General features: G+C 55.7%; 2 protein-coding genes across 6 annotated transcripts in view; both read left to right on the forward strand.

Moving 5' to 3' along the window:
* Positions 1–338, forward strand: part of ccdc28b (coiled-coil domain containing 28B) — a 55,130-nt gene extending 54,792 nt beyond the window's left edge. Inside the window, exon 5 of the mRNA XM_052036110.1 lies at positions 306–338. Coding sequence (XP_051892070.1) covers positions 306–323 — 18 coding nt within the window. The 3' untranslated portion in view covers positions 324–338. The remainder of the gene's footprint in view (positions 1–305) is intronic.
* A 5,631-nt stretch (positions 339–5,969) lies between these two features.
* Positions 5,970–14,985, forward strand: part of LOC127581817 (histone-binding protein RBBP4) — a 60,780-nt gene continuing 51,764 nt past the window's right edge. For 3 of the 5 annotated variants that reach the window (XM_052036562.1, XM_052036561.1, XM_052036563.1), the window contains exons 1-2: positions 6,012–6,095; positions 10,700–10,840. In XM_052036562.1, the coding sequence (XP_051892522.1) occupies positions 6,080–6,095; positions 10,700–10,840 (157 nt within the window). In that variant the 5' untranslated portion in view covers positions 6,012–6,079. Of the gene's footprint in view, positions 6,096–10,699; positions 10,841–14,985 lie in introns of all 5 variants that reach the window. The other 2 variants (XM_052036565.1, XM_052036564.1) reach the window with 2 other exon arrangements.

Here is a 14,985-nt window from a genome sequence, read left to right on the forward strand (position 1 = left end):
GGGATATGGACATTGTGTAGGCAGAAGGGGTTAGTTTAGTTGGGCATTTTATTACGAATGCATTTGGTTCGGCACAGCATTGTGGGCCGTAGGGCCTGTTCCTGTGCTGTACTGTTCTGTGTTCTGTAACGAAAGGCTATCGGAATAGAACAGTGAGAAATATGAAAGCAGATTGTAAGAGCATTTATTTGCATGTAAGAAAACTAATGAGGGAAAATGTGGGCCCCTTGTGAATGAAGATACAATTTACAGCGGGAAATAAGTGAGAGTGAAAGTAAATAAATACTTTGCATCTCTCTTCACAGACAAACAGAGCATATTAGATATATTAAGAAGCATCTAGCAAGAGCAAGGAATTGAAGAAGCTGACCATTTATCAAAAAAAAAGTACTCCAGAAATTGGTGAGATTGAAAACCAATAAATCCCAAGGACCTGATCCACATCCCAGAGGTCTGAAAAGAGGTTCCTTTTTAGAGAGTGGATGCTCTGGTTGTCATCTTCCAGGAATCTATAGATTGTGGATTGGGTTAGGTTAGCAAATGTGACTCCTCTATTTTTTTAAAAGAGAAAAAACAGGGACTACTGATCAGTTAGCCTGTTGTCCATCGTAGGGAAAATGTTGGAATCTATTATGAAAGGAATATTAGGATTAAGCAAAGTAAACGTGGATTTATGAAAGTAAAATAGTTTTTTCCTAATCTGCTGGAGTTCTTTGAGGATATGGCCAGTAGAACAGATAAGGGACCACCAGTGGATTTGGATTTTCAGAAGTCTTTCAATAAAGTCCCACACAGGCTGATCAACAAGGTTGGAGCACATGGAGTTGGCAGTAATATACTGAAAAGATAATGAATGGTTATTGGGCAGCAAGCAAAGCCACAACTATTCACAATATAAACAATGCAGAAGTGCCCCAATGTCATATTTCAAAGTTTGCTGACAATACTAAAGTAGGTGAGATTGCAGGTATAGAGGAGAATATTAAGAGGCTTCATGGGGCTATGAACAAGCTAATTGAATAGGCAAGAGCATTGCAGATTGAAAGTAATCTGGAAGAAAACAGAAAAGTGGAGCATTTGCTAAAAGGTGAGATACTGGGTAGTATTGACATTCAAAGGGATCTGGGTGTGCTACTAAACAATGATATTGTTGCAATCACAGAAATGTTGCTGAGGGAAGGGCAGGACTGGCAGCTCAATATTCAGGGGTATAGAAGTTTCAGGCATGGCAGAGGGTGGTACAAAAGGGGAGTGGGTATTGCACTGCTGATCAGAGAGAGCACTGAGCAGTTCTCAGAGGGGATATCCTGGAGGGATCAGCCATAGGGGAGAACTTAGGAACAAGAAAGGGGTGATAAGAAAAGGGTGGCATAGTAGTTTGGCGGTTAGCATAATGCTATAACAGCACCAGCGACCTGGGTTCAATTCCCACCACTGTGTATAAGGAGTTTGTACGTTCTCCCCGTGTCTGCGTGGGTTTCCTCCGGGTGCTCTGGTTTCCTCCCACATTCCAAATATGTATGGGTTAGGAAGATGTGGGCATGCTATGTTGGCGCTGAAAGCGTGGTGACACTTGCGGGCTGCCCCCAGGACACTCTACGCAAAAGATGATTTTCACTGTGGGTTTCGATGTACATGTGACCTTATCGTATCTTATCATATCACTTTGATGGGGATGTACTATAGACCTCTCAATGATCACAATAATCAGCATGAATTAGAATAACAGATATGTAGGCAAATCGCAGCAGTATGTAAAAACAGTGGGGTCATTGTAGTGGGGTATTCTAATTTTCCTAATATTGACTGGGATTGCCTCAGTGTGAGGGGCTCAGAACATAGTAGAACAGTACAGTAACTGGCCCTTCAGCCCATGATGTTGTGCCGAACTAATTACGCTGATGACCCTTCTGCCTGCACATGGTCCATATTCCTCCATTTTCCTCACATTCATGTGTCTGTCTAAGAGCCTCTTAAACACCTCTATCATATCTGCCTCACCACCACCTCTGGCAGTGCAGCCAGGCACCCAACGTTCTTTGTGTAAAAAAAACTTGCGCTGCACATCTCCTTTGGACTTTCCCCTCTCACCTTAAATGCATGCCCTCTGGTATTAGATATTTCGACCCTTGGAAAAATATGATCATCCTCAACACTGGTTGATCCAACATTGCAAGGCTGCATCCTCAGCCCCCTACTCGATTCCCTATACACTCACGACTGTGTGGCCAGGTCCTGCTCAAATCCAACCACAAGGTCACAGTTGACACCACTGCAGTGCGTTGGACTTCAAATAATGATGAGACAAAGAGCTGGGTGGAGACAGAGGAGAAAGGAAGGAAATGGAGGAGGCACAGGATATGGAGGAGGAGATAGAAAGCCCAGTGGAGACAGGGAGGAGGTAGAAGAGGAGATACAGGAAGGAGACAGCCCGTTGGAGATGGGGAGACATGCAGGGGAGGCCGTGCAGATGTGGGGGGGAGGGTGGCACGGAGCACCTGGTGGAGATGGGGGATGGAGAGGAGGAGGTGGGGTTGGGTGAAGGGCTGGTGGTGGGGTGAGGTGTGATGCTGTGGGGGGGTAGTGGGGGTGGTAGAGGTGGTGTGGGGTGAGGAGGTGGGTGTGGGGGGTGATAGGTGGAGTGAGGGGGTGGTGGTGGGTGGTGATTTGGGAGGAGTGGTGGTGGGGGAGAGTGGGTGGGGGGTGAGGGGGTGGTGGTGGGGGAGAGTGGGTGATTTGGGGGGAGGGGGTGGTGGGGTGATTTGGGGGGTGGGGGGTGAGGGTGGGGGTGCGTGGGTGGAGGTGTGTGAGGGGTGGTGGGGTGACGCGGTGGGGGTGGTGCTGTGGGGGTGAGGGGGTGGTGTTGTGGGGTGAGGAGTGGGTGTGAGGGTGAGGGGGGCTGAGGGGTGGGGTTAGGGTGAGCGGGTCAGAGGGGTGGGGTGAGGGTGGTGGTGTGGGTGGTGAGGGGTGGAGGTGTGGGGATGGTGGTGTGGGGCTGGGGGTGCGGGGATGGTGTGGAGTGTGGTTGAGGGGTGGGGTGAGGGGGTGTTGGGGTCAGGGGTGAAGTGGTGGGGAGTGAGGGGGTGAGGTGTGAGGAGGTTGTGGGGGTGGAGGTGTGGGGGTGGTGGGGTGTGAGGGGGTTGTGGGGGTGGAGGTGTGGGGGTGGTGTGGTTGAGGGGTGGGGGTGTTGGGGTCAGGGGGTGAGGTGTGGTGGTGGGGAGTGAGGAGTGAGGTGGGGTGTGAAGGGGTTGTGGGGGGTGGTGGTGAGGAGTGTGGGTGGAGGGTGAGTGATGGTGGTGGGGAGTGAGGGGGTGGCGGTGAGAGTGTGGTGGGGGTGAGGTGGTGGTGGTGGTGAGAAGGTGGGGGTGAGGGTGGGGGGTGGTAGGGGGTGAGGGATGGGGGCTGGTGTGGGGGTGAGAGTGGTGGTGGGGATGGTGGGAGTGGGGGGTGGGGATGGATATGTGAGGGGTGGGGTGGGGGTGAGGGGATGGTGGTGGGAGGTGTGAGGGGGTGGAGGTGTGTGGTGGGTGGAGGTGGGGGAGGGGGTGAGGGGTGGTGGTGAGGTGGGGGTAGTGTGGGGATGGTAGGGGTAGGGTGGGAATGGTGGGGTGAGGGTGGGGGTGGAGGTAGGTTGGGGATGGTGGTGGTGTGAGGGGTGAGGTGGGGGTAGGGTGGTGATGGTGGGGGTGTGGGTGGAGGTAGTGTGGGGTGGGGATGGTGGGGTGAGGTAAGGTTAGGGTGGGGATAGTGGGGGTGAGGTGGGGATGGTGGGGGTGAGGTGGGGGCAGGGTGGGGATGCTGGGGGTATGGTGGGGATGGTGGGGGTGAGGTGGGGGCAGGATAGGTATGCGGGTAGGGTGGGGATGGTTGGGGTGAGGGGTGAGGTGGGGGTTGGGTGGGGATGGTGGGGGTGAGGTGGGGTAGGGTGGATATAGTGGGGGTGAGGTGGGGGTTGGGTGGGGATGGTGGGGGTGATGTGGGGGTAGGGGGGATGGTGGGGGTGGGGGTTGGTGGGGGTAGGGTGGGGATGGTGGGGGTGGGTATGGTGGGGGTGGGTTGAGGTGGAGTAGGGTGGGGGTGAGGTGGGGGTAGGGTGAGGATGGTGGAGGTGATGTGGGGGTGGGGGGATGGTGGGGGTAGGGTGGGAGTGAGGTGGGGGTATAGGGGGGATGGTGGGGGTGGGTTGAGGTGGGGGTATAGGGGGGATGGTGGGGGTGGGTTGAGGTGGAGGTATAGGGGGATGTTGGGAGTGGGGATGGGGGTGAGGTGGGGGTAGGGTGGGGATGGTGGGGGTGGTGGTATAGGTGGTTGGTGGGGGTGGGGATGGTGAGGAGGGGGTATAGGGGGTTGGTGAGGGTGGGGTGTGGAGGGGTATAGGGGGGTTGTTGGGGGTGGGGTTAGTGGGGGTGAGGTGGGGGTGGGGATGGTGAGGGTGGGTGTGAGGTGGGGGTGGTGGGGGTATAGGGGGTGGGGGGATGGTGGGGGTAGGGTGGGAGTGAGGTGGGGGTATAGGGGGGATGGTGGGGGTGGGTTGAGGTGGGGGTATAGGGGGGATGGTGGGGGTGGGTTGAGGTGGGGGTATAGGGGGGATGGTGGGGGTGGGTTGAGGTGGGGGTATAGGGGGGATGGTGGGGGTGGGGATGGGGGTGAGGTGGGGGTAGGGTGGGGATGGTGATATAGGTGGTTGGTGGGGGTGGGGATGGTGAGGAGGGGCTATAGGGGGTTGGTGAGGGTGGGGTGTGGAGGGGTATAGGGGGGTTGTTGGGGGTGGGGTTAGTGGGGGTGAGGTGGGGGTGGGGATGGTGAGGGTGGGGGTGGGGGTGAGGTGGGGGTGGTGGGGGTATAGGGGGTTGGTGGGGGTGGGGAGGGTGGGGGTGAGGAGGGGGTATGGGGGGTGGTGAGTGTGGGGGTGAGGTGAGGGTGGTGGTGTGGGTATAGGAGGGTTGGCGGGGGTGGTGAGGGTGGGGGCGGGGTGGGGGTGAGGTGGGGGTGGGGGTCGGGGTGAGGTGGGGTGGGGGCGGGGGTGAGGTTGGGGTGAGGAGGGGGTATGGGGGGTGGTGAGGGTGGGGGTGAGGTGGGGGTCGGGGTGAGTTGGGGTTGGGAGCGGGGGTGGGGGTGAGGTGGGGGCGGGGGTATGGGGTGGTGAGGGTGGGGGTGTGAGGGTGGTGGTGTGGTTATAGGGGGGTTGGTGGGGGTGGGGGTCGGGGTGAGGTGGGGGTGGCGGTAGGTTGGGGTGAGGTGGGGGTATGGGGGGTGGGGGGGTGAGGTGGGGGTGGGGGTCGGGGTGGGGGCGAGGTTGGGGTGGGGGTCGGGGTGGGGGTGAGGTGGGGGTGAGGGTGGGGGTGAGGTGGGGGCGGGGGTGTGAGGGTGGTGGTGTGCGTATAGGGGGGTTGGTGGGGGTGGGGGTGAGGAGGGGGTGAGGTGGGGGTGGCGGTAGGTTGGGGTGAGGTGGGGGTATGGGGGGTGGGGGGGTGAGGTGGGGGTGGGGGTCGGGGTGGGGGCGAGGTTGGGGTGGGGGTCGGGGTGGGGGTGAGGTGGGGGTGAGGGTGGGGGTGAGGTGGGGGCGGGGGTGTGAGGGTGGTGGTGTGCGTATAGGGGGGTTGGTGGGGGTGGGGGTGAGGAGGGGGTGAGGTGGGGGTGGCGGTAGGTTGGGGTGAGGTGGGGGTATGGGGGTGAGGTGGGGGTCGGAGTGGGGGTGAGGTGGGGGCGGGGTGGGGGTGAGGGTGGGGCGGGGGTCGGGGTGGGGGTGAGGGTCGGGTTCGGGGTGAGGTGGGGGTCGGGGTGAGGTGGGGGTGGGGTGAGGGTGGGGGGTGGGGTGAGGGTGGGGGGCGGGGGTGTGGGGGTGGTGGAGCACCAGGCAACACGTGACCCGCCCGGGGCCGCGCACTCTGCTCGTGCCTTGTGGAGCACGTGAGCACAAGACATGGCGCTGCCCGGATCAGCTTCAGCATCCGATCAGATGGCCAGGGCGAAGCTCGTGATTGGATGATTGACGGAGGCAAGTTCTGACGTTGAGTTGGCGCGCGAACAGACGGCGCATGCGCAGGTGGCGCCGAAACAAAGGCGGCGGACGGTCGGCATGGCGGATAAAGAAGGTAATGGGTCGGGCCCGGCGCCTCCGGCTCTCCCGCCGAGCGGGGCCGGGGCTTCCCGCATCTGCCGGGCTTCCCGCCGCGCTCTCGGAACCCGGGCGACGGTTGTGGGCCGCAGCGGCCCCGGGGAGGAGGTTACTGCTCCTGGGGCGGGAACCGAGCGGGCCGGGGACCTTCGTGCCGAGGGGGGGCCTGTCCGGGCACGGTGGCGGCAGCGGAGTGTGGTGGTGGTGGGAGGGGCGTGAGGGGGAGGGGAGAGGTGTAGGGCCGTGAGTGAGGAGGGGAGGGGAGGGGGGGAGGGCCGTGAGGAGGGGAGGGGAGGGGGGAGGGCCGTGAGTGGGGGGGAGAGGAGGGGTGTAGTGGGGGAGGACTCGTGAGTGAGGGGGAGAGTCGGAGTGGGGAGGGCTAGTGAGTGTAGGGGGGAGAGGGAGTGGGGGAGGGCCTGTGAGTGAGGGGTCTTCTTTGGGGGGGTAGAGACGGGAGTGGGGGAGGGCCGTGAGTGAGGGGGGGGGAGGGGAGTGGGGAGGGCCGTGATGTGAGGGGGGGAGGAGGAGGGGAGGGCGGTTGAGTGGGGGAGGAGGAGGGAGGGCCGTGAGTGAGGAGGGAGTGGGGGAGGGCTCGTTGAGTGAGGTGGGGGAGGAGGGGAGTGGGGCAGGGCGGTGAGTGGGGGGGGGGAGGAGGGAAGTTGGGGCCAGGGCCGTGAGGTGGGGGGGGGAGGAGGGGAGTGGGGCAGGGCCGTGAGTGAGGCGAGGGGGATGAGGGGAGTGGGGCAGGGCCCGTGAGTGAGGGGGGGGGGAGGAGGGGAGTGGGGCAGGGCCGTGAGTGAGGGGGGGAGGAGGAGGAGGGGGGGAGGGCCGTGAGTGGGGGGGGGAGGAGGGGAGTGGGGCAGGGCCGTGAGTGAGGGGGGGGAGGAGGGGAGTGGGGCAGGGCCGTGAGTGAGGGGGGGGAGGAGGGGAGTGGGGCAGGGCCGTGAGTGAGGGGGGGAGGAGGAGGAGGGGGGGAGGGCCGTGAGTGAGGGGGGGAGGAGGAGGGGGGCAGAAGGGGAGGGCCGTGGGAGGGGGGAGGGCTGTGAGTGAGGGGGGGGAGGAGGGAGGGCCGTGAGTGGGGGGGGGGAGGAGGAGGAGGGGAGTGGGACAGGGCCGTGAGTGGGGGGGGGGGAGGAGGAGGGGAGTGGGGCAGGGCCGTGAGTGAGGGGGGGGAGTGGGGGAGGGCCGTGAGTGAGGGGGGGGAGGAGGGGAGTGGGGGAGGGCCGTGAGTGAGGGGGGGGAGGAGGGGAGTGGGGGAGGGCCGTGAGTGAGGGGGGGAGGAGGAGGGGGGGGGCGTGAGTGAGGGGGCGAGGAGGAGGGGGGCAGAAGGGGAGGCCGTGAGTGAGGGGGGGGGAGGGCCGTGAGTGAGGGGGGGAGGGCCGTGAGTGAGGGGGGAGGAGGGGAGTGGGGCAGGGCCGTGAGTGGGGGGGGGAGGAGGAGGGGAGTGGGGCAGGGCCGTGAGTGAGGGGGGGGAGGAGGGGAGTGGGGGAGGGCCGTGAGTGAGGGGGGGGAGGAGGGGAGTGGGGGAGGGCCGTGAGTGAGGGGGGAGGAGGGGGGTGGGGGAGGGCCGTGAGTGAGGGGGGGAGGAGGGGAGTGGGGGAGGGCCGTGAGTGAGGGGGGGGGAGGAGGGGAGTGGGGGAGGGCGGCCGTGAGTGAGGGGGGGGGGAGGAGGGGAGTGGGGGAGGGCCGTGAGTGAGGGGGGGGAGGAGGGGAGTGGGGGAGGGCCGTGAGTGAGGGGGGGAGGAGGGGAGTGGGGGAGGGCCGTGAGTGAGGGGGGGGGAGGAGGGGAGTGGGGGAGGGCCGTCAGTGTGGGGGGGAGGAGGGGAGTGGGGAGGGCCGTCAGTGGGGGGGGGAGGAGGGGAGTGGGGGGAGGGCCTGTGAGTGGAGGGGGGGGAGGAGGGGAGTGGGGGAGGGCCGTGAGTGAGGAAGGGGAGTGGGGGAAGGCCGTCAGTGAGGGGGGGGAGGAGGGGAGTGGGGGAGGGCCGAGGGGGAGTGGGGGAGGGCCGTGAGTGGGGGGAGGGAAGAGGGACGTTGGGGGGAGGGAAGAGGGACGTGAGGGGGAGGAGTGGGGGAGGGCCGTGAGTGGGGGGAGGGAAGAGGGACGTGAGTGGGGAGGGACGTGCGTGAGGGGGACGTGAGTTGGGGGAGGGGGAGGGAGGGGATGGGGCCGGGACGTGAGTGATGGGGAGGGATGTGAGGCGGAGGAGAGGTGGGAGGGACGTGAGGGAGGGCAAGGGGTGGTGGAGAGGGATGTGGGCAGGGGGAGAGGGATATGGGTGAGGTGATGAGGGCGGAGGGGAAAGTGGGTAGGGTGTGAATGAGGGGGAGGGATGTGGAGGGGAGGGTGAGGTGATGAGGGCGGAGGGGAAAGTGGGTAGGGTGTGAATGAGGGGGAGGGATGTGGAGGGGAGGGGTTAGAGGGAGAGGGTTGTGGGTGAGGGGGAGGGACGTAAGTGAGGGGAGGGGGGAAGGGATGTGGGGGAGGGAACATGAATGGGGCGGAGGGACGTGAGGGTGGGGGAGGGATGTGAGTGAGGGTGGGAGGGACGTGAGGGGGAGGGATATGAGGGGGAGGGACTGGGGAAGGGCGGGATGAGAGGTGGGGACGTGAGTGAGGGGAGAGGGGCGGGATGTAAGTGGGGGAGGGACGTGAGTGGGGGGGGACATGAGTTGGGTGACTTGAGTGAGGGGGCAGAGTGGGGTGATGTGAGGGAGGGGGGCAGAGTGGGTGGGACGTGAGTGAGGGAGAGGGGGAGGGACTGCGGGGAAGGGCGGGATGAGAAGTGGGGATGTGAGGGAGAGGGGCGGGGATGTGGAGAGTTGGGTGGATGTGAGAGGGGGAGGGACGTGGGGGTGAAGAGGTGGAGAGACGGGGAGGGGAAGGATGAGTGATGGGGCGGGATGTGAGTGAAGGGGAGGGACCGCGGGCAGGGGTAGGACGAGAGGGGTTGGACTGGGGAGGAACGGGGTGGAGCTGGGGCTGTGTTGGGTTGCCCAGAGCTGATCATTAGGGTGCTCTTTAGGCAGAGGGGTTGATTTCAGCGGTGCTGGTCAAGGGAGATGTGTGGAGGTGTCAGATTGGTTGGTGCAGGTTTGTGGTGCATGTGGGAGGGAGACGAGGGGTACTCTGAGTTTGGTTGGGGAGGGTGTGAGAGTATTCAAGGGGCAGTGGTCAAGGCTGGGTCTACCTTGCAGGGGGTTGGAGAGATAGAGGTTTTGTCTTGGCTTGGGGTGTGATGGTGGAATGAATGGTTTGTGTCGAGGAGTCTTGGGCAGTTTGTGGGTGCATTGGGCATCAGGATAGGTGAGGTAGGGGATGGGGATGTCAGACAGTGCGGTGGGGGTGGAGGGGTGAGGTTAAGGATGTGGGAGGGGATGGTGATGTGGGCTGAGACTGTTAGTGAGTGTAGGGAGGTGAGAAGGGTGTTAGAGTGATAGGTAAGTGTAAATGGGCTGAGGATAGGGATGTGGAAAGGGAGCAATGAGATGGGTTGGTCAATGTTCAGTGGGAGTAGTCCAGGGTGAAGGGGGCATTGTGTTGGGTAGGATGTGCTGGGGAGGCCAGTGTCATCCGGAGGTGGTGTAGTGTGGAATTGGTTGGTCGCTGTGGAATTTGGGTTGGGGATATATATGAGTGGAGGGAATTGGGGAGGATGGGTGCAGTTAGACTGGGGCATTAATGAGGGTGTAGTGAAAGGGTGTGTGGGCCAAGTTGGTGCACCTGATTGTGGAAGTTGTCTGGAGCTAGGTTGGGGCTTCAAGTGTCCCACCTTGGGGTACAATTTTTCTTTGTATTGGGATAGTGATGGCATTCCAGTGTTCCACTGTGCATTTGTTCAGCATGTAAAGATTGTGTTGTTGGTTTGGATTTTGTCTTTGGTTTGTGATTGAAAGTTTGTTTCAGCCAAAATTGGGAAATGGGCATACATTGGCTCTTGTGTCCATTTGGCCCAGTCTTAGTGATTCTGTTCCTACACCAGGCAACTGTCTAATTACAGGGGCAGCTGAAAATCTGTTTACAGTGAAAGCTTGTATTTAGTCTGTTTATTAAAACTACTTCCCAAGATTTCAATGCAGGTAACTATCACTTTTATTTTCATTTCTTATTGTGATTAATTGTAAAAATATGAAATTACAGAATAGCTTGTGTGGAAGTTTCAAAGTGAACTTGTTTCCCCACTTTGTTTTCCTCAGTTGGGAGAGTAGCATGTTGCTGCTATTAGTGCTCCTCTGCTTAAACAATCAGCAGGTGCCTTGAGAAATGTGGAAAGGAATACCACTCCAGCAGTTTTCATTTCTTTAGCTGAGATTGATATAATCCCTGGTTTCCTCCCCATTTCAACCCGCTACTTCCTCCAAAAAAAAAAGCCTGAGCATGAATATTGGACTTGAATGGCAATGTCATTTTTGTGCTTTGGCAGTGGATACTGGGCCTTAGCAACACTCTATTTTAAGGGGATATGAGAATCCATTGCAATGACTATAATGTATGCAAGGTACTCTGTAAATTTGTATCCCTGTAAGCTGCATGTACTATTGTCAGAATGTTTAGATTATTTTTCTTTAATTTTGCACCTCTAGCATCAGATGCCCATTATGATGTTACACCTGTGACGTCACACACCCACTGTTCTTCATTACTGACGGCCGCCTCACCAGTGCAGTCCACTCATCTCGACACGACGCCAGCCATTTGTCATGAATGGAAACGAGGAAAAAAAAGTACCTTGTATATATTATACACAATAACAGACTGTCAGGAGATGAATTAGAGAAGTGCGTGGCAGACTCCATTAAATTGTGGTCTTGTAGTGGCTATAATGTGAAATGCCCACACTAGCCCCATTCCAGTCAAAGTCCCAATACACATCTATAATTCACCTCATGACATTGATTACTTGATTTTAACATTGTAAAACGTGACAACTGTGCATTAAATGTACTTAAAATGATTTGTACTGTATAAATTATACTATTTTGTGCATCTCCCCTTAAAATTAAGTGGTTTGTAATTTTGTTATATGGCCCTCTCCAATTTAATGTGTGTAATTGAGAAAGGGTAGTAGGATTTTAGATATGCTCTTTGCAGAAATTCTCAGTTGCAGGTGCTGGAAAATATCCTTTATATTTTAATAGATGTGGAGATTCCAATATAGCTGATAATTTGCTTTATTATTGAAAATTCTAAATACCCTTCAGGGTAGTGTGCATTATTTTCTAGTCTGATATTTCTATGCATCGATTTTCATGATGAATCATGAAGTTGGCTTTTCTAAATCTGTTCACATTATTAGCACTCAAGTCATCTGCAAGATATCAGAGGGGAGGGTGAACAGCCAAAGGTTGTGGTACAATGTAGATACCAATGACATAGGAGAAGGCATGAGGTCCTGCAAAATTTGATTTCTGGATCCAAAATTGGCTTGGCAATAGGAAACATAGGGTGGTGGTGGAGGGTGGTTTTTGTGATTGGATACTTGTGACTAGTGGTAACCCACAAGGATGGGTGCGGGACTCTTGCTGTTTGTTATATATGTGAATGACCTGGATCTGGGAGGCATGATCACTAAGTTTGCAGATGACACGGATATTGGCACAGTTGTTGACAGTGTGGAAGGTAGTCTTAGGCTGCAACGAGATATCAAGGTATTGGGTGGATTAGGCTGAAAAATGGCTTATGGCATTTAATCTAGCCAAATGTAAAGTGATGCATTTTAGGAGCATCAATGAGGTTAGGAAATACATCATGAATAATAGGGTCTTGGGGAGTATTGAGGAACAGAGGGACTTTGGAGTACAAGTCTATAGATCCTCGAAGGTGGCAACCTGGGTAGATAATGTAGTTAGGAAGACATATGGATACTGGCCTTCATTAGCTGGGAATTGAATACAGAAATAGAGGTTATGCTCCAACTTTTAAAACATTCATAAAACATAGAACATAACAGCACAGTACAAGCCCTTCAGACCACAATGTTGTGCCGACATTTTATCCTGCTTTAAGATCTATTTAACCCTTCCCTCCCACGTAGCCCACCTCCTCCCCCCCCCCACCTCCCATGTAGCCCACCTCCTCCCCCCCCCCCCCCCCCCCCCCCCCCCCCCCCCCCCCCCCCCCCCCCCCCCCCCCCCCATTTCTCTATCTTTCATGTGTCTAAGAGTCTCTTAAATGTCCCAAATGTATCTGCTCCCACAGCCTCTGCTGGAAGTGCATTCCACGCACCCACCACTCTGACATCTCCCTTATAGCTTCCTCCAATCACCTTAAAATTATGTCCCCTCGTGTTAGCCATTGTTGCCCTGGGAAAAAGTCTCCGCCTGTCCACTCAATCTGTGCCTCATCATCTTGTCCACCTCTATCAAGTCACCTCTTATTCTCCTCCTCCTCCTCTCCAAAGAGAAAAGCCCTAGCTGATTCAACCTATCCTCATAAGACATGCTCTGCAATCCAGGCAACATCCTGGTAAATCTGCTCTACACTCTCTCTAAAGCCTCCACATCCTTCCTATAATGAGGTGACCAGATTGAACACAATACTCCAAGTGTGGTCTCACCAGAGTTCTATAGAGCTGGCAACATCACCTCGCGGCTCTTGAACTCAATACTCTGACTGATGAAGGCCAACACACCACATGCCTTCTTAACCCTAACAACCTGCGTGGCAACCTTGAGGGATCTATAGACGTGGACCCCAAGATCCTTCTGTCCCTCCAAGTTGCTAAGAGTCCTGCCATTAACCTTGTATTCTGCCTTCAATGATTTCCTGGTTTGTCTCCATTGCCCTTTCTAAATGAACAACATATTCTCCAATTCTCTGGGACCTTGCTTGTCATCTTTCTTCCAGCCTAGGTCTATAGTACCAATATGGACTATGACCTCTGACTGCTCACCCTCCCCTTATAGAATATGTACATAGGTTTGTTCAGATCTTTCACATATGTACCATGGCTACAAGAGCAGATAAGAGGCTGGGTATCTATAGTGAGCGACTCTCCTCATGATACTCCAAATGTTTTCACCAACTACAAGGCATGATGGAAAACTCTCCACTTGCTTGGATGAGTGCAGCTTCAACAACTCTCAAGAAGCTCAGCACAATCAAAAAAGGTTACAGACCAAGTGCTGGTAAATAGGATTATTACAAATGGATACTTTATGGTTGGCTTGGATGTGGAGTGCCAAAGAGCCTGTGTCTGTGTTACTTGGTTCCATCTATGACAATCCAAGAAGACAGTCTGCATAACTGTCACTCCTTCAGCTGCATTAAACACTCATTCCATTGATCAGGTCTCAGCTGGAGTACTGTGTGCATTTCTGGTCACCTGCTATTAGTATTAAGGTAGTTACAGAAAAGGATAGGGTTGGTCCTTAATTGGGTCAAGGTCAAATTAGGTGATATTAGACAGGAACTTTCAAAAGTTGATTAGGGAAGGCTGTTTGCAGGTTAAAGGACTCCTGGCAAGCGGGATAGCAAGAGTTCAGGGACAGCATGTTTCTATTAGAGTGAAGGGCAAGGCTGCCAGGAGTAGGGATATTGAGGCTTTGGTGAAGAAAAAGGCATATATCAGGTATAGGCAGCTAGGGTCAAGTGAATCCCTTGAGGAGTATTAGGGGTGTGGAAGTACACTTAAGGGAGAAGGGGAAATGAGATACCTTTGGCAAATGAGGTAAAGGAGAATTGCACGAGATTGTATAAGTATGTTAAGAGCAAAAGGATAACTAGGAAGAGGATAATGCCTATTAAGGATCAATGTGGTTGGCTGTGTGTGTGTGCCACAGGAGGTGGATGAAGTCCTTAACAGATATTTCTTATCTGCATTTACTGTGGAGAAAGACATAGTGCTAGGGAACTTGGGCAAGTTAATATTGATATTTTGAGGAGAGTCTATATTACAGAAGAGGAGATGCTGGAAGTCTTAAAATGCATAAAGGTGGATAAATCTGGGTCCTGATCAAGTGTATCCTAGGACATTGTAGGAAGGAAAGGAAGGGCCTGCAGGTGAGGCACCGGAAGACTGGAGGGTGGCTAATGTTGTGCCCTTATTTAAGAAAGGCTGAAAGGAAAAGTCTGGGAGCTACAGACCAGTGAGCCCAGTGCCAGTGGTGGGTAAGTTATTGGAGGGAATTCTGAGAAACAGGATCTATGTGCATTTGGAAAGGCAAGGACTGATTACGGATGGTTAGCATAGCTTTGTGTGTGGGAAAACATGCGTCACAAATTTGCTTTTTTTTAAAATAACCAAGAAGGTAGATGAGGGAGGTGTGGTTGATGTCATCTACATGGGCTTCAGGGTCTTTGACTAGGTACTGCATGGTAGGCTAGTCCAGAAAGTTAGAACACATGGGATCCATGGCGAGCTAGTTAATTGGATACAAAATTGGCTTGACAGTAGAAAACGTTTTTGTTTAGACTGGAGGCCTGTGACCAGCAGTGTCCCGCAGGGATTAGTGCTGGGTCCACTGTTGTTCTTTGTTTATATTAATGATTTGGGTGAGAATGTAGGTGGCATGGTTAGTAAATTTGTGGATGACACTAAAATTGGTGTTATAGTGGACAGTGAAGAAAGTTATTTAAGATTACAACGTGATGTTGATCCAGTGGGTTGAGGAATGACAGATGGAATTCAATTCAGATAAATGCAAGATGTTGCATTGTGGTAAAACAAACAAGAACAGGACTTGCATGATAAATGGTAGGGCCCTGGGGACCATTGTAGAACAGAGAGACTAAGAAGTGCAAGTACATAGTTCCTTGAAAGTAGTGACATAGGTATGGTGTTGAAGAAGGCATTTGGCATGCTTGCCTTCATCGACCAGAATTTTGAGTACAGGAGTTGGAACATCTTGTTACAGCTATACAAGGCATT

This window comes from Pristis pectinata, chromosome 22, assembly GCF_009764475.1.
Source record: "Pristis pectinata isolate sPriPec2 chromosome 22, sPriPec2.1.pri, whole genome shotgun sequence".
Taxonomy (NCBI): Eukaryota; Metazoa; Chordata; class Chondrichthyes; order Rhinopristiformes; family Pristidae; genus Pristis; species Pristis pectinata.